Source organism: Cygnus atratus, chromosome 26 (genome assembly GCF_013377495.2).
Source record: "Cygnus atratus isolate AKBS03 ecotype Queensland, Australia chromosome 26, CAtr_DNAZoo_HiC_assembly, whole genome shotgun sequence".
Taxonomy (NCBI): domain Eukaryota; kingdom Metazoa; phylum Chordata; class Aves; order Anseriformes; family Anatidae; genus Cygnus; species Cygnus atratus.
In genome coordinates, this window is record NC_066387.1 from 142,522 (window position 1) to 166,393 (window position 23,872).

The 23,872-nt window shown below is 46.9% G+C and overlaps 1 protein-coding gene across 1 annotated transcript; it reads right to left on the reverse strand.

Annotated features, from left to right (window-relative positions):
- Positions 1-7,942: 7,942 nt before the first annotated feature.
- Positions 7,943-23,872, reverse strand: GNA11 (G protein subunit alpha 11). Its single transcript, XM_035569947.2, has 7 exons — positions 23,684-23,872; positions 19,267-19,451; positions 17,426-17,580; positions 16,282-16,410; positions 14,829-14,958; positions 13,910-14,063; positions 7,943-12,264 (listed from the first exon to the last, which is right to left on the reverse strand). The coding sequence occupies exons 1-7, from the start codon at positions 23,817-23,819 to the stop codon at positions 12,074-12,076; spliced, it is 1,080 nt and encodes a 359-aa protein (XP_035425840.1). The 5' UTR covers positions 23,820-23,872; the 3' UTR covers positions 7,943-12,073.

The window sequence follows — 23,872 nt, forward strand, 5'->3', positions numbered from 1 at the left end:
ATAAAAACAATAAACTGCATCTGCATTTGAGAGCCTTCTATGATTTGAATTTGTATCAGTCTGGCTCCAGTCCTGAACAGCTCAGAAGAAAGTAATGGCCCAAAGTGCTGAATTCCCAGCTGGAAGTTTCTACCTAACCAGTAGCCTCCATTTTCTGTCCCACCTAAAACCACCAAAGAGGTGTCAAGCCTGGTGTTCAGGGCAGGGACAGCCTCTTTGCCCCCTCTCAGCAGTGCAGAGGGCTCAGTCAAAACTGAAAAAGTTGATAAGTGATCTTCCAGCAGGAGATCATCTCCACGTGGTGCAGCGTGAGCAGGCAGGGAAGGGGAGAGGGCACAGAGCACCAGGAGTGCCTGGGCTGCAGGACTGCTCACACCATGTCCCTGCTGGTGCCCTGGGGGAGGATGAGCCTTTCCCATGCCAGGGCAGCCCTGTGACGAGCCTCGCCAGTGGCCACCTCTTGGGTGGAGGACAGCATGAGCACCAGAGCCAGATGGAGTTCAGCTACCCGAAATTCAGGATGCAGCGTTTCAGAGAAGAGAAGGCGCAGAGGCTTCCTGGAAACCACGGCGCCTGCCCAGCCTACCCGGAAGCAGAGGACCCTGCGGGGGTGCTGCCTTGTTTCCCACCTCATTTCCCACCCTCCCAGGGCAGGGAGCATGACAGAGGAAGCAGGGAGCAGGATGGTGGTTTGGGAGAAGGAGAACCCCACACACTTGGCATGCTCAGAGGGCTGACTGCTTTGCAGGAGCTGCACCTTCACGTCACACTCTGCACTGAGCTGTATTCCTTGCAGCTCACTTCTGGAGTCAGATCACCAGGCCCTCCTAAAGGAGAAGCCTGGTCCAGCAGAGAGGCAAGTGCATTGCCAGACAGACAGCATGAAGGACACAGCGCCAGACTTGATTTTCTGTGATTGTCACTAGTGTTGGAGTTGTCCGACAAGCTTTATGCCTTTGATTGCCTCCTTTCACATGCATATTTACAGTATGTCCCAAGGCAGGCACATGCTCATGCCCCTTGATGTCAGTACAAATGCAGCATCCTGTAGGGTTATAGCACCAGCGTTTCAGTCTTCCTTGCACATTTCAACTACAAAAAATATTAAAACATCACCAAAATCAAAATTCCACGTTTTCTGGGCATGGGTACCACAGGGGTGCAGAAGAGATCTAAACCTAATGCTGTTCCACGTGGGTACCACCAGCCCATCCCAGGAGACAATAACACCAAGCTTGGGCACAAGCCAGCTGCACGGATTCATTTAGGAGCAAAGGCTGTGGTCCCAGTTAAAGCCAGATATTGTGGACAGCGAGAGCATCGACCCTCGCTGTCAGCAAGAGGACAATGCAGCACTTGCAGAGCACTGAGCACAGCTGGGCCTTGAGAACAGACTGTAAGACACTGCTGCGATACCTAGTTTTATCTCAGATCTCTGCCTGTCCATAAAAGGATAAAGTCAATCTGTAGCTATAAAGGAAACGGAACTGGGAGTCCTGCTCCTGTCCCCGTGCTTTAACCATATTGTCACCCTTCTCTTCCTACAAGCCCCTGTAATTTGTGATAACATCCAACCACTGTACTGAGGCACAAACTCCACAGAAGCAGCCCCCGTTTCAGAGTTTCAGGAAAGAAATCACACCCAGAGATTCAAGAGATTTGTATGACTGGTTGTACTGGAAACAAGAGTGAAAGATACAGGTATTAAATCATCAGCAACCCATAAAATCACGGGGGTTTCTCTGCTGCATATTACAGTATTGGCCAAAGGCCCTGGTGACGGTAATCCTGCCGTGCTCAGTGCTGTGAGTGCATGCAGCAGAACCAGTCCTCCCTCTGAAGATACTGAAGAAACACGACAAAAGGCAAGAGAGGCTTGGGTTGCTGGTGGCAGCTCTGGTTGCTGTGGCTGGACCCAGGCAGGTGCCCACCAGAGAAGTCCTGGCAAGCTCCGTGCCGCATGCAGGCGTCCCTCAAGGCACTTCTAGACATTTGGATCCTTTTAGTGAAGTTGGCAGCAAAGAGAAGAACCACCAAAGCCTGGCGCTCAGCAGTTTCGCAGAATCACAGAATTGTAAGGGTTGGAATGGACCTCAAGAGATCATCGGGTCCAACCCCCCTGCCAAAGCAGGTTCCCTAGAGCAGGTTGCCCAGGTAGGCATCCAGATGGGCCTTGAATATCTCCAGAGAAGGAGACTCCACAACCTCCCTGGGCAGCCTGTTCCAGTGCTCTGTCACCCTCACCGTGAAGATGCTCTTTCGCATGTTGGTGCGGAACTTCCTGGGCTCCATTTTTTGGCCATTGCCCCTTGTCCTGTCCCCACGAACCACTGAAAAGAGGTTGGCCAAATCCCAATGTCTCCAATGTTTCTTCCAATACTTTGTGGTTTTGGACAAAACTTAAAGACCCCCCCCCCCCTTCTGAAACTGAGCTTAAAAATATTACATCTGAAGGATATATATCTGGACATTTGGCAAGTGACCTAGCAAGAGGATGAAAATAAATAACTTTCTGTCCAGTGCTTGGGATTTCATTGATAAAAATAAAATAGAAGAGACAAGGAAAAGCCCAGTCTTCCAGGTCCCACTATGTTTTCAAGTTTACTTCACAACAGCTGATCCGGAAAAAACATTTTGGTAGATCCCAGCCATAATGTGCCTCTTGTGACAGAAACAGCAATTCTGTCCAAGTCACAAAGCCAGGAGCTGTGTCCTGTGCCCTGGACATCCCTCTAACCCCCAAGGAACACGAAGGCCCCCAGCAGCTGGTGGCAGGGACTGAGCAGGCAACCCTGACCCACGGCTGCAGGCACCTTCCGGCCCGGCTGCTCACTGCCCCGGCAGCTCCGCGCTCACGCGGTGGAGGAGAGGGGTGGGCGAGGTGGAGAGCCCCCCAGCCTCTCACAAAACTCAAAAGGCAGAAATAAAACTGCAAATACTTTTTAAGAGAAGACTTGAGATCGCAGAAGAGCAGGCTCTTCCTACCAGTAAAAACTGTCAGCAAAACTCTTCAATTCTCTACAGAATTGCAGGAAAAAAAATAAATCTGAGGCAGCTTTTTGAGGAGGCCCTTGCCCAGATGCAGCAATGCAAGCATGGTGCACTGAGAACTGAGGGGGGGCTGAGGGCCCCCCGCCAGCGCCTGCCTCTCGCTCTCCTTGGAGCTGAGGTCACTGCCACTGCTGGGGGTGGTGAGGAAGGACGTGATGGAAGTGATGGATATGGCACGTTTTACACAGACAAAGGGCAGTCCAAGACCTACAGCTCTGAGGTTCGAGTATGAAAACACCAGCTCCATTCACTTGCCTCTCCCCCACCATGTGGCTTTCCAGACATACTGGTTTTGACTGGGATTCAAAGTGAGACAGTGGTCAAAGTTCAAAGTATGTCCAAGCAGGGCGGGGGGGAGAGGAGGAGCTCTGTAATAATCTTCTATTCATACCGATTTCCTGTGCTGCTAGGAGGGCTGGTTCCTCTCCTTTCTTTGCTGCAGACAGCACGCAGCCACTTCAGGCTCAGAGCTGGGAGGCACAGGAACCCGTTGAGCATTGTGCTGCAATGACACCACAGGCCACAACGGGAGAAAATCTGAGCCTACACACATCCGCAGAGCAAACACTTCACTTACACTCCTCGGTGGTGCGGCTTTGTTCTGGCCTTAACTCTTGGTGTTCACTTGAGGGCTTTCAGCTGGGATAGGAGAGCCCCGGCTCTCCAGGCACAGAAGGAGCTTGAGTTAATGAGATAAATGCAATGCGAACTTGCCTGGCTGGGGCACGGAGTGGGGTTCTCAGCCAAGTCGTGCGGATGGTCTAGTAACAGAAAAAGCAACCAGACAGCTGAAGAAATTAAAGCAAACTGGGGGGGAAAGGGGCCAAACCTGCCTCTCTATTTTTAGAGGTACTGAGGTAGTTTTGTATCACACAGATTTCAAACATGGCAATATTACCATTCTTCTAACTGCACAGAGAGGAGGGAGGAAAAAACAGGCCTGGTTAAAGCACAGAAATCCAGCATACTTCTTATGATCAGAACAGACAAATGACATTCTAAAATTAAAGACTAGGGGTCAAAGTTTAGAAAACCACCAATGAGTGCATCTGTCTTTGTGAATCCCAACTTCAAAAGAGTTTTGATCAAGCCTAATTTTACCAACTACCCCTTATTCTTAAACCATCTTAAGTCTGTATATACTTTAATTAGCAGTCAAAAACAAAAGTTTCCTGACTGCAGAAATACAATTGCCTGAGTTTTTAAAATGTAACAGCCAGCTTGAAGTTCTCGTGTTAACACACAACCCCTGATATGTTTTATTTTTCAAGATGTACCTCCGGGGAGCACTCATTTTTCCTTATGCTCACCTGTGCATAAAGGTGACTGGTTAGGCCCCGTGCAACACCTGCAGAAACACTGAATACAAAGAATTTACCATTCCTGGTACTTTCCAAAGCTTGTAATTCAAAAACTTGTCAGAGCCACCCCGCCGTTTTGTGACTGAGGATCCCACAGCCACCAAGGTACCGCACTCCCGGCTGCGGGTGCTGGCTCCAGGCAGGGAACACGCGCTGGGGGTTTTCCACGCACACGCTGCCCTCTTCAGGTTCGCAGCTGCTCCGTGCTCTCCAAGGTTCTCTGAGAAACTCCTGAACTGACCCAGCCTTACATCTATCTAAAAATCCTTTTCAACAAAGCAGAAGACTGCAGCTTGGAAGTAAGGGAAGCATCTGTCCAGTGTGAGTAGAATAAAATGTCATTTGAGCTTTATAAAGCAGCACTGATGCCAGGGTTCTGGGCCCAGATGGGAAAGGCATCCATTTCCCCTGGGTTTCTTTACAGCATTTAACCTGATCTGAATCAAGTGCTGCAAAGCATAAGCTGAGCTGGGATTTTTCTAAACAGTAATGCCAATGATGTCCTCACCCGACAGCTTCAGTGAGGCTCCTTGAAGAGCAGAGGCAATCAGCTGTTCACAGCATTCGAGACTGAAAGGCTGAGCCCCTGGCAGGGAGCAGGGGAAGCAGCGCAGGAGGAGAGACCAGCATTTCAAATGTTTCATGCAAATGCCTTTCTTTCATGGCCAGGAGCTACATGTCCACATCTGAGATGAAGGCAGGAGCAATTCTCGAAGCAGTGCAGGAGTGGCGAGCGGCTGCAGCTGATAGCACCCAGCTGGGCACACGGAACAGCCCCAGGCTGCAGCCGCAGCCCCTGATGAGCCACATCCTCCCTCTGCCACCCGGGGAGTGAGGTCACCCAGCAGCTTTCACACAGCCCAAACGCCAGTCTTGTCAGCTGGTCTGCTTTGGGAGCTGTGAACAGTGCTTGCTCTGAAGCCTTGAGTTCTCAACCCAGGATGGTACAGAGGTCAGAAAAGTTGCTCGTAGGGGCTTAAATTCCTCGTCAGACTGTGCCACAAAAGATAAAACAGCAAAACCAAGCAAATAGACCTGACTGGTATGTCTGAGTCCACAGGCAAGAGTTCATTTTAGAAATTGCTTATGGTGTTATTTTTTGCTGGGAAGCTACTGAGATATCATGCAGAGGAAACTACACTTGCAATTCATTTTCAGTTACCTTTACAAACCAAACAGAAGGAAGAAGCTTCTGTCCAAGGTGATTTTTACAAACTTTCTTTTCCATCTTTTTTTCACCACCAGTTCTTACTACTTTGGTTGCAGAGACATAGTCACTATAACTCTTTTAATTAAACAAACAAACTTTTCTCCACCTGTATTCCAAAGCACTACCGTCCAAAACCAGTTACTGCGGTGTTTATTCAAATGCCCTCGCTCCACAACAGCCTGGTTTCTGTTACGGAGCGACCCTTGGCCTTCCTGTACTTTCCTCGAGCTCTCTGGAGCTCACCACAGTGGCTGCAAGGCCTGAGAGAAGCAAGCAATAAGACTGGAGGCAGGACCCAGCAGCCTTCAGAAGACAAGAGCATTCACTAGAGGCTAGGAGTGCTGGACCGGGGTGGGCTGGACAGGGCAGAGGAAGCTGAAGCACAGGCAGGAGGCTTCATTGCTGCTTTATAAAGCTCAGACGACATCTTATTCTTCTCACACTGGACAGATGCTTTCCTAGCTTTCCCAGGGGAGCAGATGTAATACTCAGAGAAATGAGCTTTCTCTTGCTGTGGGGATGATGGCTGTCCAAGAACAAGGCAAACCCTGCTTTCCCCGTCTCTGCCCTCTTATTCCACATATTTTGGATATGAAAAAGACAGAAATCGATTTAATGCCTGAAGCCCACCTGTGTTCAGCATCCCAAGGAGCCACTGTGGTGTGGGCAGTGACATCTAACGGCCAGGCCTGGGGCGGTTGGAAGCACCAGCAGAACTCTGCTCCCGGGACCGCCAGAGCTTTCCAGAACACCCGCCTGGCTGCCGGCCCCATCCCAACAGCTCACTTTTCCCCGGTGCCCTGCGAACAGCTGCAGGACAAGGCCACGTCCTCGCCGTACCGGGCTGCTTCCTGCCCTGCTCCTGCCCGGGCTCCCCAGGGCCCCATGGCGCAGGCCGGGTGCTCCCAGCCCCGGGACACGGCCACTGCGGCCAGTCAGCCCCAGGGGCTGCAGAGCAGGTGAGGGGCTCACAGCCGTGCAGGAGGAGTTGACCCAGGCTGCGTTTGAGGGGCCCTTGGGAAAGGCAGCAACTGTGAGCAAGCCGCGGGGATCGTGCTGCCGGCGCGGCTCCAGCTGCCTCTTTCCCTTGGCCACGCCAGGCCCGGCGGGGACCTCCCCACTGCAGCTGTGCTGAGCAGGCTCCAGTGCTTCAGAGCCATGGCAAGCACAGTGCACCCGCACGCGTGGCACGGCCGGGGGCTGCGGAGGCCACAGCATGAGGCCTCTCGCCATCAGCTGGGGATGCTGGGCATTCATTTCAAGTCCTTCAGCCCCTTCAAGGAAGAAGTCAATCGTAACTATGCTTGATTTACACAGAGCACTTTATATAGACCCTTTGCAAAGAATGGTACTATGTATGACCCCCCTGGGGAAAGAAAAAACACTTTCAGCTGCTATTTCATGCTGTCCAGGTGGTAAGAACATGGAGCTACCAAGAAAAGCATTGTACACTCACCCTTAATTAGAAAACAGAAAATGAAACCACTCACAAATGCCTGCCAGTATCACAGCCAGACTGGTGTGGTCTTCCTCAGTCAAGATGAAGCACAGCACCTCAGGCTACCCAGCATCTGCAGCTTCACCCATGCATTGAGTTACAGAGAAGGGAGTAGAATGTCCTTGCTTGCAGCTTCCTGAAAACCCAGGTAACCTTACGCAGAGGAAGTTATATATTTCCACCCACTCCCAGATTATTTAATCTGAAATTTCTGTGGAATGCTGCCAGGGAAGGAGAAGTAATTTCCAGCAATGCCATCGCAGGAAATCACTTTGTGAAAGCTTTCACAGTCATCCATCTCTGGACTCCTAAAGGGAGAAAACTAAGCAGTGTTTCATGTTTCAGACTATGTTTCTAGCAACGAAAACTGGAAGCAGGTATGATCCCACCAAAGTTTCTCCTATAGGCAATACATATCCTTTAAGAACTGTGCTTGAAAGGGGCTGACACTACAATAAAAGGTACCAGCAAACACTGACAACTCCACAATTGCACTGCAAAAATCCTATATAAGTCAAGATGCCACCATGGCATCTCTATATTTTAAAACCTGTCAGCCATTCTCCAAAACTGAGAACTATTATTTGTACAGTATGTTGTATATTACATATTATACCACATATTATACTTCATATTTGCCAAAGCAGATTTTGCTTCTGTGCCTTCGAGTCCTGATTTTCTGAGCGGGGACCACACTGCCAGCTAGGAGATCAGCGTGCTTCACGCTAAGATGCCCTGCAGGGTACCGAAGTTGTCCAGCCAAACAGAAAGAGGGGAAGAAGAGGAAGAGAAGTGAAGAAATACATGCACGATCACCACGGCTTTTAGGAACAAAATTTATTCCAATTTCAAACAGAGAATTTATTTCAGGAGAAAGATATGAAAATCAATTTCCATCAGATATTTCTGTAGTAAGGGTTGGTGCCCAGCAGTCAGAGTTGGATCATTCCAAGAAACAATCACACTCCTAGACTGGAATGAGACAGTTTGGAGCCTGAATAGAACCTGACACTGGGCATCATATTCAGAAACTCCTTTACCCTACCCTCTTCCCTTCCCCCACCCCAACACGCACAACAATACATGCATTGCAAATGACAAGGTTTAAAAACAGCATTTTATATAGTATCTTTTTAAATAGGATAATGTTTAAATTGTCTTAAATCAGGATCCTATAATATACAAGTATAACCAAATAATTTCCACCACATTGGCACTTGTAAAGAGTCTCTGGCACTACTAAAGAAGGGGCATTGGCACAAACCATACTTTTTTTTTTAAAAAAAAAAAAAAAAGGAAAAAAAAGGGTGCTGCATAACACACTTTATCTCTGCTGGACTCTAACAACCCGGGCTCTGTACAGTACAATACAATGGTCAGCACACTCTGGAAGGTTGTTTTTTCTTCTTCTGTGTGCGTGAGAGTGTGTTGTGTTTGTTTTTTAAAAAACCAATAAAACACATGAAGAAAAACCATAGTTGAACGCAAGGCCAACATTGCTAGGAAGCAACAACAACAGACCAAAGAATCCAGCTCCAGGAAAAGGGGACACGGGCAGGATGGACTGGAGCGATCTGACACGCCAAAGCAGGAACGAACTGCTGGCTCACCAGGTAGCCAATCCACACAGAACGGTGCAAAGAAATGGGATGGTCCTCTCCTCACTGACTTCAAGTTTCAAACTGGTTCAAAGTACATTGGTTTCTTCAGCAGAACAAAAAATAAAAAGTGCACAAGGAGCAGAGGTTAGCCAAGAGACCACTTCCTCAGACTCAGATTCTAGATTCCCTAAAAGAACCCAATGCCACCTCTTGTCTGAGGTCAATCTGTTACCTTGACCCATGGAAAGTTCTGACTGGCCTCACTTTCCAAAAAGATGATATAGGCAAATTGGTTTAAGGTTTGGCACTTTCACTAGGGCAGGCGTTTGCCAAAGGGCCAGCCAACAGAGATGTGAACCAGTTCTGCAGGAATGCTTCACTGGCCAAGCCGGAGGCACACAAGCTACTACTTGCTAGAAGCATGTGGCAGCACTGGCATCTCCTCACACACAGCACAGACCACAGACAACTCCATATTACGTGTGCAAGTCTGACCCATTCCTCCCCTAATTCAAAGCAAGGTTTCGGGAACTCAGGAGTCAGCCATCACACAACATTCGTCCTTCCCCTTTGCAGTAATCATCATCACACCGGGCCAGTTACCGGGCCAACAGCTACACCAAGCACCTAGTCAGCAAGGTACAGCACACGCCTAAATCTTGTGCTGACAGCCTCCCGCAGTTCTCTACCACATTGCAGATCCACTCTGCAAGAGACAGAGAAGCAAAGATCCCTCCCCCTCTGCCAGGGCAACAGCTCTTAAAGGAGAGCACACAAAACCAAAAAAAGTTTCTGATTCAAGTGGGAAGTACCACCATCATTCATCTTGGAAAATATTTCTGGCAAGTTATTTCCAAGAGCCTCTATTTCTCAGTGCCAAGCCCATTGCTGGCAATAGTTGTAGTGTGAACCATTTACATGAGGATCAAGGAAGCAGAAGAGGCTGATGCTGCCATCTGCTTCAGATGAACAGCATTTAGAATACACGTAGATGACTATAAACTCCTCTTTATAGGACAGTCTCTACAAAATGGACCATTTTGGCATAAAGACAAAAAAATGCAATAAAATTGATGCAAAACTGTCTGACACGCGGGAATCCCTTTCATTTCTCCCAAATGTTAAATGGAGTCCAGAGCATGGCTAGTCTAAAGAGGTGCTGTATTCCCCTCAGCATCACCACTCTGCCAGACTGGCTCTTCAATTGTTGGTCCCATGGCTGCTGTTCCAACTTAAGCTCTCTGATCGCACTTGGCAGAGCTTGCTTTCTTCTGTAGTGCTCTGAGACATGCAGAGGCTTCCCTCAGCTATTCTGGACAAGAAGGGCCTAAAACCAGAATTACTCAAAATAACATCCCTCCAGATTTTAGTGTTCTAGATCAAAGCATCTTAAGGATCTTGGACAGTAAAGATCTACTCTTACACGATGTGCAAAACACTGATGTAGTGCTCTGTCTACAAAAGAGACAAAATATCAACAGCCCCCTTCAACAGTGCAGTTCATTTAATCTTTATCTACCGGCAGCCTACTAACCTTCAAGGGGGCAAACTGGTTGATCCAGAGAATTTGGACCCAATGCTACTTTCTGGAATTGAAGTAAAAGCATTAGTGATAGCTAAAACACACATGTCCAGAGGTGGGTCAGATCTGTTTCCTACTCACTCCTTGTCTCGCCTCTGCAGTTGTCATCCAGGCCATCGTTATTCACCACGTTTCTCCACTTGCCTTGGTGCCTGGGAAAAGCTGTCTAATGTGCAAAGGCTCCACATCCTTCTGCTTAGTGGATGGAGTTTTATTTGGCATCTAGAATCCAGAATTACTTCCACCCTACCTTCCACTCGCACCAGCAAACCCTGCTGCCTCTGCCTCTACTCTCCAGCTAAACGAAAGTGCAACCACAGTAGGGCTTTCTGGATTCCATAGCAGCCACATGCTCCAGCCGCGACTACTGTAACTTGATTATCACATGCACCCTGGAGCAAATATGTGTGCAAGTCCTCCAGAGAGGATCCATACTTCTCTGAAGAGAAACACAGCAGCATGTGCCTCGGGGGAATGCATAAACAGGAAAGCGAAAGTTGCCACTCCCTCCAAGAGCTATCCACAATCTTTTTAAGTAAGAACTCTACCTATGTCCTGAAGTCTGTGACCCACCAGCTCTGGTCCTTCCTAAAAATCTGCAAGCTGGACAGGACTGAGGAGTTCTTACAAAGCCATTCGACACACTGGCACGAAATACAATAAACAAGGCTTGTTTGCTACTAGCAGCAAGAAAAAAACTAGAGGGTGGCACAAGACTAAGATTTTCAATCCAGCCAAAATCTGATGTTTAATTGCCACTATTACTCAGTGTGCTTTTGACATTTGCTGCATAGAGAAGTTACTCACTTGATATCATGTACTCTACTCAACAGAATGGAGAGTTACTCTCCGCAAACTGAGCCTCGTGTGTGCGCACATGCACTTGTGGTGTGGGGGGGGGGATGTGTGTATGTGCGTGAAAAAATAAAATAAAATAAAAGAACAATTACAGTCAGGCACTTCCCCAGGCTCAGCAGCTATTGCTCCAAGAGCGTCCATCATTTGTAGTCCATGAGCAAAATACAGCAACATGTAGCAAACTACGTATAGAACATCAATAATTTAAAAAAAAAAAATCACAGTCTCCATACCTTTTATAATTGAAGAAAAATAGCTCAGAACTAGAACATATAAAGAATGGAAAAGTGATGGCTTTTTTTTTGTTGTTTTACCTTTTTTTTTTTTTTTGCACAACAGTTGGAGAACAATTGTTCTTCCCTAACATTTCATCACAGTGAACCATGGAGCGTGTCCTGGGGAAGAGAAAGGAAAGGATGGGAGGGAAGCAAGCAGGATTAGCAAATTACACCAGAGGCACCCTATAGCACAAGGCAAAGGGACCAGTAGCAATCCACACTCCCACAGTCCAGTGAATTCACAATCTTGGCTGGAAAGTTATTTTTTCTACATATACCATGGGAATGAAAAGGAGAAAAAGTGGCTAAGCAACAAAGGAAAGCTTGAGATGAGACTGCCTTAGCTGTTTGGCAAAAATTAAGAAGTGAGCAAGGTGCTGAAGAAATGAGGCATATCCCCGTTAACTGTGAAATAAAAGCAATTTGTTAAAAGTATGAAATCAACTACTCTGTGGACAGAGACATGAGACTCCAGGATAACACTGAGCACTTGCCACTCCACAGATCAGACAATTTGCAATCATTACATCATCAAAAATTAAAACTTTTTTCCTGTCATGTTTAAAATTTTTTTTTTTTTTTCCCTGTCTTTTCTTCACAATGAATCCTCTCTAGGGGCCAAGAACAGAGCAGGTCAAACCAGGTTGTATTCCTTCAGGTTGAGCTGTAGGATGGTGTCCTTGACAGCTGCAAAGACGAAACGGATGTTTTCTGTGTCTGTGGCACATGTGAAGTGAGAATAGATGATTTTATCGCTGTCTGGATTTAAATCCACAAACATCTTGAGAATGAACTCACGGGCTGCCTGTGCATCCCTCTGCGGGCCTGCAGCAAACAAAGAACAGTTAACAGAGTTGTGCTAAGCACATCCTCTGGTGTGAACCACCAGAATAATAACTATTAGTACACTTTTTGTTATGGGTTCCATGGCTATAAAGAAGAAATTAAGATCACTTATTGCATAAAAGTCCTAGAACCTGAAATATCTTATGCTCTTCACTTACCTAGACCAAAATCTACAAAAGGCATTTTTCTGACATTGAGAGTTTTGACAGACACCAATGCGTTATTTCAGACTGCACTTTGAAATACAGAATTTGGTATAACCCTGTCCATGCTGCTTTCACTAGATAACAGAGACAGATACTTGATATATGTAACACAATTACCTCCTCTGGTGTTAGGATCTATATTTCTCCTTAATATATAAATGGATCTTATGCTCTGAAGGACACAACTGTATGTTAGGTAAACAAAGGTCATCTTCAGCCAACTCTGTAGTCTGGCTGGTCAACTGAAAGGAGGTAAGAAGTGGAAATTCTTGTCACTATTTACTTCATATTGCTGACAGTTCCTCAGAAAAGTCACCTCTTCTGAGTCACTATACTGATATTCCTTTCACAGCGTTCTCACATTCTCCATGGCAAGGACCATTTCGTGAGAGGTGATCTGATGGGCTACCTCCCACTCATGAGCTATGCAGCATTCCTGGAACAGCTACAGCAATTACTGGGATGAAAAAGGTGAAAGTATATGGTATTTCCTGATGTTGCTATCTTGTCTTCAGCTGTTAAATTATACGAGAAATATGCACTATTGGACCAATAGCCATACACAGACTGTGTAAAAAAGGCATGTTTTCCACCACTGATGATTTCAGAGTGCCTGTGCTCTCAGACAGCAGGGGGCATGAGACTACAGAAGTGGGAGAACAACTGATAAGAAGCAATTGCATTTGTCATTTAAAGGAAGCAAGCTGTTTGCAAAATGGCAATTCTTCCTTCACCATTTTAAGAAGTACGTAACAACAGAGTTAATATATGACAGCATGGAAAGAAGCGTGTTGCCCGACCTCATTCTCCGCTACGTTCATTTATTTTCAACCCTGCACAGATGTACTACCAGCTGACTTTGAACGCACTCAAGGGTAGAGCTGGAAACGTCATTTTGGCTAAGGAATTTTGTTTCAGATGGGAATTTCTGTTTCATGTAGATATTGTTTTTCTACAGCTGCAGACAGCTCCCTATTAAGAATTGAATGCTACCTGAGATTTTTCAGCACCAACATGTGAACAGCTATTTGACCAGTCAGGTTCTCGAAACAAGGACTCAAATTGCCTCTTGACTAGAGGGTTAAGATGCCCAGTATGCCAGTGAATTATCATGTTTATAAAATAGGTTATATGCACAAGCATCCAGGTAGTCAAGTTCCATCATTTAACACTTTAAAGCACATATTAATGGAAAATAATTTTTAATTCATCATCTAGGAGAGGTTCATTAGATCAGATCTCTGTTATCTACGCATGATCAGGACATTTTTGTGACATCTGCTCATTGTTGTAGGTATTCCTTTTGAAATTAGGAGTTTTTCCCCATCTCTAGATCTGAGTTTCCTTTAAAAAAAAAAATCCAACCAAACCACCCCGACTCCTTCTAAACTTAGTGTTCCTCCTTAAAAGCCACTCACCATCAAACTCTGGGAAATAGTCAACAAGATGGGAATACAGGATCTTGTCTTCCAACAGATCCTTCTTGTTCAGGAAGAGGATAACAGATGAGTTTTGGAACCAGGGATAAGTGATAATGGTTCGAAAGAGAGCTTTACTCTCTTCCATCCGGTTCTGAAATAAGAAAGAGCAAGCAGTTTTCACAGATGAGGATCAAGATGCCTTTCTGATATTTGCACGCGTAGGCAGATTTGCATTGATCTAGCATCTCAGATACTGTACACAGAATACTTTGGTCCTAAGTAAATTCTGGATCAAACTGAGCAGGTAAACAGAGAGCAAATGCAACACCTAATGGATTCAAGTTTTGTTTAATTGGCAAGCCGTTAATATTAATGGACTTTTACAAATCATTTTACGCTTTGTGCAGTCACGTGAGAGGACTGGCCACGATAGTTTGTGAGCTACTACCTGTTTTATCTAGTAGAAAAGAATAACTACATTCACCTTATGGATTTTTTGTTAATCTCTTAGCAGGCATAAAACTCAGTATTGCATCTTCCAAGAGACCAGTCACTATCTAATAAGGCAGCAGCCACAGCACAAAGTAATTCAGGTGAGGAAAAGAAGAAAGCAGGAACGGGTAATTTTATGAGCATCCGTTCACATAGCACAGCACCTTCCAAGACACACAGGACTCCACAATCGCAGAGTATTTCTGTATCATTTGAGAAGTACAGATAATTTGAAGGTACTATGCATTCTCTGCCCTCAGGAACATCATCATCCATTGAGGCTCATGTTCTCTTCGCAATAGGAAGAGCTGAAGGTCAAAACCAACAATTCTTGCTAATCCAGCACTTTGGTACTGACCTCCAAGAAGGCAGAAAGACCTCCTTTCCCACCACCCTCCTGGCGAGCTCCCACTCTTTGGCTTACCTCATTATCAGACTCCACCAGAACTTGGTCATATTCACTAAGTGCTACTAAAAACATGATGGAAGTCACATTTTCAAAGCAATGGATCCACTTCCTTCGTTCTGATCTTTGACCTCCAACATCCACCATTCTAAGGAAGAGGAATACATACAATGTCACAGAAGTAGCTGCAATTCTCTATCTGAATGCAGAGGACCAGCATACAATGAGAACAAATGCCACTCTTTACCATTCAAGATAACCTGGCACAGGGATGTAATAACACACACTTGCTAACATAGCCATGAAGTTTACAAAATATCCTGTTCCAGAAATATGTCCATCTCTTCAATTTGATATAATAACGTAATATCATATTCAAATTCCAAATATCAGCATTACCATTTTAGTTGCACTCTACTCTGGTTTGTTAAATAGCAGTCTTGGATCTGAAAAGACAAATCCTTCAAAACTCTGGTCTGTCAAATTAGCAAATTATTTTTTTTTCTATTAAAGCATCTGCTTGTCTCAGAATTTCTCACAGAGCATACTTTAGTAACGCAACTTTTCTTAGAATGTGCTAACAGTTACACACCTCAGCTTCTCAGTTCTAAGCACCACCTGGACAGTATGCTAAAGTTATTTTGAAACCTTTTACCTATTTCATAGGTCAGCAAACCAAAACAGAGAAAGTAACTTTTTGTAAATCTGTAATTGAATGGATTAAGGGACAGGATGAAGGCTTCTTTATTCCTCCCCTGTATTATCCCTACTGTGGAAGACAAAGGAAGGGAGTAGTAGAGAAGCAGGAAAAAACTTGCTTTGCAATAGAAAAGCATGTCATTGTGCCCTTGTATACCATGCTCACTTCCTGGCTTAAGCCTCCAAATAACCATATATTGCTGCAGCAGCATAGGCAGCAAGTTTTGGTGCCCTATTCTGAGGGCACAGAAAACCATCTCTGAAGGCTGATACTAGGCATCACATATAAGAGAGTTTGCACAAAAAGCAGTCTCTACTTGAAAGAGAAATAAACAATCAAAGTTGCTTGAGCAAAGCATTTTGAGTCAAGCACCACCAAGAGCAAGCTCACCACCACCACCCCGGCCACTCGCTGGCTTAAGCTACCGACAGTTCTCTCAGCTGCCTTACAAGGCACCACTTCAGCCTCAGGTTCCAGCAAGGTAATCCTTCCCAGGAAGGACACCGATTCCTGATAAATGGTTAGTTGTGCTCTAAAAAGTCACCTTCTGTTTTGTGGTAAGGAAAAGCTCCAAGCTGAAACATCGTCTTAAGCTAAAATAAATGCTAACGCCGTCCCCCTTAGCAGGTACTTCACAGCGTCAGAGCACATACATTCACTCAAGCCTCTCAACTCTGCATCGGGACACTCTAAAGCAATCCACAACTCATCTTTCCTGAAACTATATCATTCCTCTCTCAGTTCAGCGTAACACGAATACACCTTCCGTACCTGAAGATAATATTCTCTAGGTCAAAGGGGTATTCTATGATACCGGTTGTAGGAACTCTAACGCGTAGCACATCTTGCTGAGTTGGTAGATATCCTGGAGTAGCGATACGATCCACATCGCTAAGATAGCTAAAAGAAGCACAATTTTCAAAAAAAAAAAAAAAAAAGGGGGAAAAAAAGAAAAACTACCTTAGGTTGCAGCACAAATACACAGATTTAAACAGTGTCACATTAAGTCTTTGCCTAGCATAACAGAAAGTCACTTGAGCCATTTCCAAAATGCAATGTGAAAAAAAAAACAAAATATATCTTTGGGGAACAGTAATTCACCTGCCATCCCTTTTGGAGGATAAACAGGTACATTAAGAACAACTTTATCAACTCTGTGTAGGTGTGTGGAAAACAATCTTTACTACAGAAAAGGTTTAAGTACAGTGGATGCTTATGTTTCAGAATCAAGTTTCACCTAAGGCTTTCTGTTACTGAAGAATTTATGTTACAAGGCACAGGTAGAATCTTACAGATCTCTCTATACCTAGATTTTGTCAATAACAAACCCACAAGTTACAACACTTCTGCCGCCTATGAGCCAGGGACTACATAGATGGCATGAGGTAGGGATTCTAGCCTCATGTGTACCTAGAAGCAGATGTGCAAACAACTGCCTTTATCACCCACCAGAACACCTCGAACCCACGTGAGAAGTAGCTAGTGGTAAAGAATTTCCAGATCTAAACCTGTCCCCAAATAATCATAGCCTCCCCCATCTCCTGCAAAGCTCTTTGCCTTTCTGGAGCCAGATTCAAACAAGTTAGTTACCTGTTACCACTGTTCTTTCATCATAACTTTTCCTAAGGATACTTCTGGCTGATAGAGGCAAACTGCTTCTATCACACGCTTATGATTTTTATCCCAATATATGTAGCCAGCAGAGACCATGCAACTTGTTTAAAACACATAGCAAGACTCATATGCCTCAATGAAAAAGTACTATGTATTTTAAAGTAACAATGTCATGGAATACGCTGCAGCGTTCTCATCCTCTGAAACAAACTCTAGACTTCAAAATAAAAAAAATGGATAGTTTTTATTTGTTATAGCATTGCTAGCATCTACCAGTACCCACCAGTGGTTAAGTACTTACTATTTAGCTGAGTCAGAAAGCTGATATTCTCTTCTCCTGTCATAACACTCTTGTATTCCAGGGTCGTTCCACAATGTTTTAATTGCACTTACGTAGGGCTGCTCAAATGTCATGACCTTTTCTACATCCACTTCCCTGATCAGGACTGCATTGGCCTGAAGATTGAAAATCAAAAACCAAAGCAAAAGAACTCTCAGATGAACTAAGTCCCTGTATTATGACTTCAAGGATCCACGCACTGGCTGCAAAGACCAGAGGAACAATGGTAAACTATACAAGGTAAACAATACATCTGAGACATCGCAGCTCCAGTTTTCCTAGAATTGATATTAAATGGAGAAATTAGACTTCAATATGGTTGGGGGGCGAGGGGAGGGGGTATTTGTCTTTATAGCAGCTGTCAGCAAAGTTCCACCAAAGAATCACAGGCTCCTTCATAGAATAAACTGCAAAATGGCAGCAGGCTTCACCTACCAAGATGGTGCACACCATTAGATCCGTGTGTTTTGAAACAGCTTCCAAGGCAGAACATCCACTGCAAAGAACCCCTGACTGTCCAACTTCTGAGGAGGCTAAACTACATTTGGACAACAGGCTGTTATCCTGCGTCTCTTATTATTTTTTTTAATGCATTTGAATAGGGACAGAGGCATTGTTTTAGCATACTTCAGCCACAGTCCCTTTTGAGAGAGAAAATAAAAATGGCCACTCTACAATCTATAAGCAAAGGAAGGACTACAATCATCACAACTGCCGTGGCATCCGTGAAGCTACTATCCATGCAAGGTTGCTTTCTGAAATCTTTGATACACTTGCAAGAGGAAAGGGCTTCTGCCTATACTAGACATAATAAAAAACAAAGCCAAGTTCTGCACTTATCATAAGTGAAAGGTGACAGACTATAGCTGTCAAAGTGCCTCTGCCATGCCTCAGGGAAAGCACAAGTAAGGCAAGCTTCCTTCCACCCTGCCTACTCTCAACACTAATACTGCAGAGCCTCTCTAAAGGCAGAAAAGGTTTTCAGACTTGAGGACTCCTGGTGTGACGGCCAGTCCCTGTGAACAGTTAATAAAAATCAGCTCCACGTTGCTGTGTGACAGAACAGATAAAACATGATTCCACTTAAAAATATTAGGACACGAAGCATTAAAGAAACAAAACACCAAAAACCTAATCTCTTTGTGCACCCTCAACACCCCCCTGCAAATAACTAAAATAATTCAGACCAGATTTAGCTGAAAAAATTATCCCTGGACCCTAGAAGGGCAAGCCAAACCACAGAAACGAAGTGATTCAAGCTGAAGCTGAGACCAAAACTCCTCAAGAAAGTTAGTACCTTTGGTCAACGCTTATCAGAAAAACTGACAACTTGCAGTAACAGCGATAACTTAAAATGAAGGTGTCTTTCAGGTCCAGCATATATTGTTAGCTTCCAGTTCAGGTGCAACTAGCAGTTCACATAGTGAAAACCCAGCACATCTACAAATACTGAATCCTTGAAATAAGTAAATAGAGCCCATCTTCCTACCTCGTGTCCCAGTTCCTTGCTCCCACCACCCACTACGTGCAAACCACCCTGAGAACAACTTAATTCGGACAATGATTCTTTCCCCCAGGCAGAAAGTTGCTTTATCCCTCAACCCAACCTAGTAAATGGAGTCAGATATCAACAAAATATCATAAAAAGCTGTCCTTCAGCACACACACCAAAAAAAAAGGAGGGAAGAATTCAGGGAGGTTGAGACTGCAGTGCAGAAGGGCACAAACAAACAGGAACTTACACGTCAAAACCCAGAATTCCCACTATCTAAAAACACGTGCAAAAATTGTGAGAAACTTACCTTGTTCTGTTCATATTTGTACAGAATCTTCAGGGTTTCCATGGCCCTGATCATGGACTGCATGGCAGTGAAGATGTTTTGATATACCAGCTTGGTAAAACCCTTTTTGTCCTCTTCAGAGTAGCCTGAGCCATGAATTATACGCATTTGCTTAATGAACGTGCTTTTTCCACTCTCCCCAGTGCCTACAAAACGCAAGAGAGAGAATTAATAGCCGTTGCAAGCAAGGTTTGCTACAGAAGACAGCAAGCTTACATCCCATCACACCTCAAAGCCCCTACTGCTGTACCTGAGCACCCACTGCCCATCCAGGCACTTTTCTAGGGACTTTTGGAGCACCAAAAGACATCCTGGATGTCCCTGCTCGTCCCTACTATGAACCTAGGAGCACGGAAGGCAGACGTCTCGTCCTTTACGGCAGCCTCCAAAAGCACCTCAGGTACTTATTCCAAATCTCACGTTACAGCCACTCCCCCAGGGCCTGCGTCAGGAGGCCCGTGCCCGTCACACCTGACCTGTTCCCAGATACCAGCAAGATGCTGCAGCCCCAGATGTGCTCCCAAGCTGGGAAATGCCGGGCTGGCAGCAACCGGCCCGGGGGAAGCTTCTTTGCGTGGCAGGGAGCACGCTGCCTTTCACTGCCGTTTGGCACCTGCTGCTCTTCGCCATACGGATCACACACCTTTTTGCGGAAAGGAACTGAGCACAACAGGAAAGTCAGCTCCAAAGGAGAAGAGAACCCAAGAAGTGACTTGCTTGCCCAACTGACATGAACAATCCGGTCAATGCATCTGCCAAGTAGCTCACACTACCGTGCAATGAAACATAGTGTTTGCTCTTCAGGACGGAAACAATAACCCTCCCCAGGGCAAGACAGAAAGCTGGGGGCAATATTCTGCCACAGAAACCTCCGAGGCCGCTTGCAGCCTTTGAACATTGCAGAGTTAAGAGCAGCGACTGAGAGAACAAGGAAGGATGCTGCTTGCAGCTGCCCTGCCCGGAGCCGCCGGCGGACTGCCCGGTGTGGCCGCACGCTTCTTGCCAGTGTTTCACGCCCTGGAAGAGCTGGGCCAGGAGAGCAGGCGGAGGGCAGGGCGGGCACCAGTGCCAGCCCCTGCTACGCCTGCTTCCTGCAGCCTGCCGGGCAGGTCCCCCCGCTCCTGCGGGCACAGCCCCAGAGGAGCCTCGTTTAACTTCTGAAGGCCGACAGCTCGTAGGAACAGTAGGAACTTTATGACGTGGTACGTATAAGGGGAAACGCCATCGGAGGAAGGGATCGTGCCCTCATACAGGCTTGCTATGTCCCCACCTCAGCTGGCGTTACGGGCAGGGCCTGCAGCTTGCACTAAACGCAACACCCAGCACTTCTGGGCAGGGGCACGCGGCCTCGTCCCAGGTGCCACTGGAGTCCTGCGCACCTCAAGCAACACCACTGGCGCGTCTGCTGAGAGCTTTGTTCAATCTTGCACAGTTTTCTATTGCTACGCAGTGCCTGTAACTCAAGAGACAGCTGAGCGGGTCACTGGGAACGAGAACTAGCGCCTGCCCCTGGTAAGGGACAAACCCTTTCGATCTCCAGGTACAAACCCCCGGCAGAGCCTGGCGCTTCCCACAAGAGCCACCAGGCACTCGCCTCACACGAGGGGACCGAGCGGGCGGCCAGGACCTCGCGCAGCACCACGCAGTCACTACTCACAAGTGTGTCCTCAGTTACTCACATTTATAGTGCCAGGCTAAAAGGCAAACAAATAAATATGCTCAAATAAAAGCAGCCAGCACACAAATAGAAGCAGCATGTTTAAAATAAACTCTCCCCATCTCCAAGAACTGACAGATTTTTTGTCAGCCTAGTTAATAAATAATAATAAATAACGTTAATTTCTAACACCGTTAGCACACAGCAAACCGTCTCCATCTCAGACAGAAAGCTACACCACAAAGGGGGAAAAACTGGAAACTGAAATCTTCTGTGGTTAAGCACACTGTGGTGAGAAATACTTCCTTGTCTTTTACCACAACGACCAAAACAGAGAAAAGAAAAAAGTGGTGCCTCAAAGCGCTCTGATAATGAAAACATAAAACAAACCTCAGTGCTAGTCATTTACCGGGCTTCAGAGCTTGAAAGCCCAAATGCAGATTCATCCTGTCACTCCATCATCATCCGTATTAATACTATCTTGTTTTATTTTTTTTTTTTAAAAGGTGAGTCCTGTTTTTGTCTAGACCTTGAACAATACCGAACAGCACTACACCACAACGTTATAAGCTCCAATGAGCGTGGCCTCCCGCGTTTATGAGCGCAATAACCTTATTTTTTTTTGTATGACAATGGGGAGACAAGGAGATCATTTGAACTCATCATTTCTTGTGTCAACATGCGAAACCATCAGAGTTTCCCATAATTACTAATGCCCCCCAGTACCTGTCAGACACCTGTAAATACATTTATTCAGCCAACGGTATCCCAGGCTTAATTGCAAGCAAATCCAGGGTAATTTTATATGAAGTATCCTTCCCCCTTGCCAACGCAGTAAAAAGACCAATGACTACCCTATACCAGAGGCCAAGGTACAATACCTTGAATTCAAATTTCTTATTACCGGGTTCATCACTGAACAGCAGCGTTATTCTTCACTGCAAGTTTCTGTTTTAGGCTTCAGATCGTAACTAGGTGTAGAAGGAAAAATTAACGAGGCTTCTACAATGCAGGAACTCCCTCCATGCACACATCTCTTTTCACAGTTTGGAGTATTTGGAAAAGCCCTCTCACAGATACAATCGCTAATATTTGTGAATGGAAGAACTCCACGTAATAACAAGACGGAAGAAATTCACAAATCCCTGCAAGCAGCAGTTACATCGAGGAGACAGAACACCCATCACCTGCCACAACTTCAGGTGAGCAACGTGCAATGCTGCATCCAGTGAAGCACATCCAGCAAACACAAAGAAAGGCTTCTCTTTCCAATCACTTCCTAAAACTAGGAACATCGGTATCTCATGTAGGTTTTATCTTATTTTTGTTTTTTGTAAATCTAATACTGAATTTTACTTAACTGCATCTTCCAGAAAAAAAAAAGGGTTCTTCAGCAACTTTAATTTCTTCTCTGAAGTGAGATCTTTAGATCCAGTGGGATCTTCTTAACCCAGATGAAGCCTATGGCTCCAACCTATTTTGAAACAACTGCTTCTTTGGGATTGCTCTAAGGAAACATGAGAGCAGGAGACCTGTTGCCTAGCTTGCAAGAAGCCTTGCAGAAACGGGCATAGCATCTTCAAAGACCACAAACTTCAAGCCCCTGGTTTTTACCTTAAACCTAAAGAACAGCAACATACTAATCACCAGGGTTATCTTCATACCTCGTGAGACTCCAATTCATGGTACGAGGGAAAGTCCTGGCTTTCACGTTACAATTATCACCGTGCAACATGTCAGGATTAGAGATATCCAAAGGACTGGGCAGGCAAGGCCTCACTTCACTTATGTGGAATTTTACATCTGCTTTTCCACAAGAATCAACCCAATTCCTCACCTGTGCCTCACGGGCTCGCTCACTGACTACAGGCCTGAAGCAAATAAACTCAGTCTGTCAGACCTGCCTCACGTCTCAGAGACGAGGCGGTATTTAGCCAGAAGGCAGGATTCAAACACGAGCAGCGATAAGTCGCGGTACCCGTGACAAACTGTTACTTGAGTTTAATTTGGGTGCTACGTGGACGGGAACATTGCACTCACTACTGAAAAAAGCCATACGTGCCTGAAACCTCAGCTGGCTGTCCTCGCCGCTGGTTACCTGTCCCCACAGACCCGACCTGGACCCCGACTAGCCATCCACCCGCCCCGCCGCAGAACACCGCTTCCATCCGACGCCGGTGCTCCTGCCACTTCCTCGCGGGGCGCAGCGCCCGCCCGCGCTCACCGCTTCGTCCCTCGCCAGCCCCCGGTGCCCGTGGGCCCCGCCGGGGCAGCGCGGGGAGCCGCGGGCCCGTTTCTCCCCAGCCGCCCGCTCGAGGCCCCGGCCCGGCCGCCGCCACCTGGAGCGCCGACCCCGGCAGCGGCGCCACGAGGGCCGGGCCGCTCGAGGCCGCGCTCCCTCGAGGGCGGCCCCCACGTGCGCGCACCTGCCCGCGGCGCGGCCCCCCCGGCGGCTGCCGCCCACCTCGAAGCCGCCGCCGGCGGGGAGCGAGCGGATCGCGCCGGGCGGCCAAAGGGCGGCCGGCGGCCGGGCGGCCCCGGCCACAAGCCGCCCCGAGCGCCGGGCGGGGACGGCCGCCGGCTGCCGCCGCTCCCCGCCACGCCCGCGCCGCCGCCCGGAGCTGTCAAGCGGCGGCGCCGCCGCCCGGGCCCCGCGGTAGCGGCCGAGCGCGGAGGCCCCGCGGGCCGGGCCGGGCCGGACCGGGCCCCGCCGCTCCTCACCCAGCAGCAGCAGCTTCAGCTCGCGGCGGGCGTCGCGCTTGTCCCTCCGCAGCTGCTTCTCGATCTCGGCGTTGATGCGCTTCGACTCCTTCACCTCGTCGCTCAGGCAACAGGCCATCATGGACTCCAGAGTCATGGTCCCGCCGCCGCCGCCGCCGCCGCCGCCGCCGCCGCCGCCGCCGGGACGCC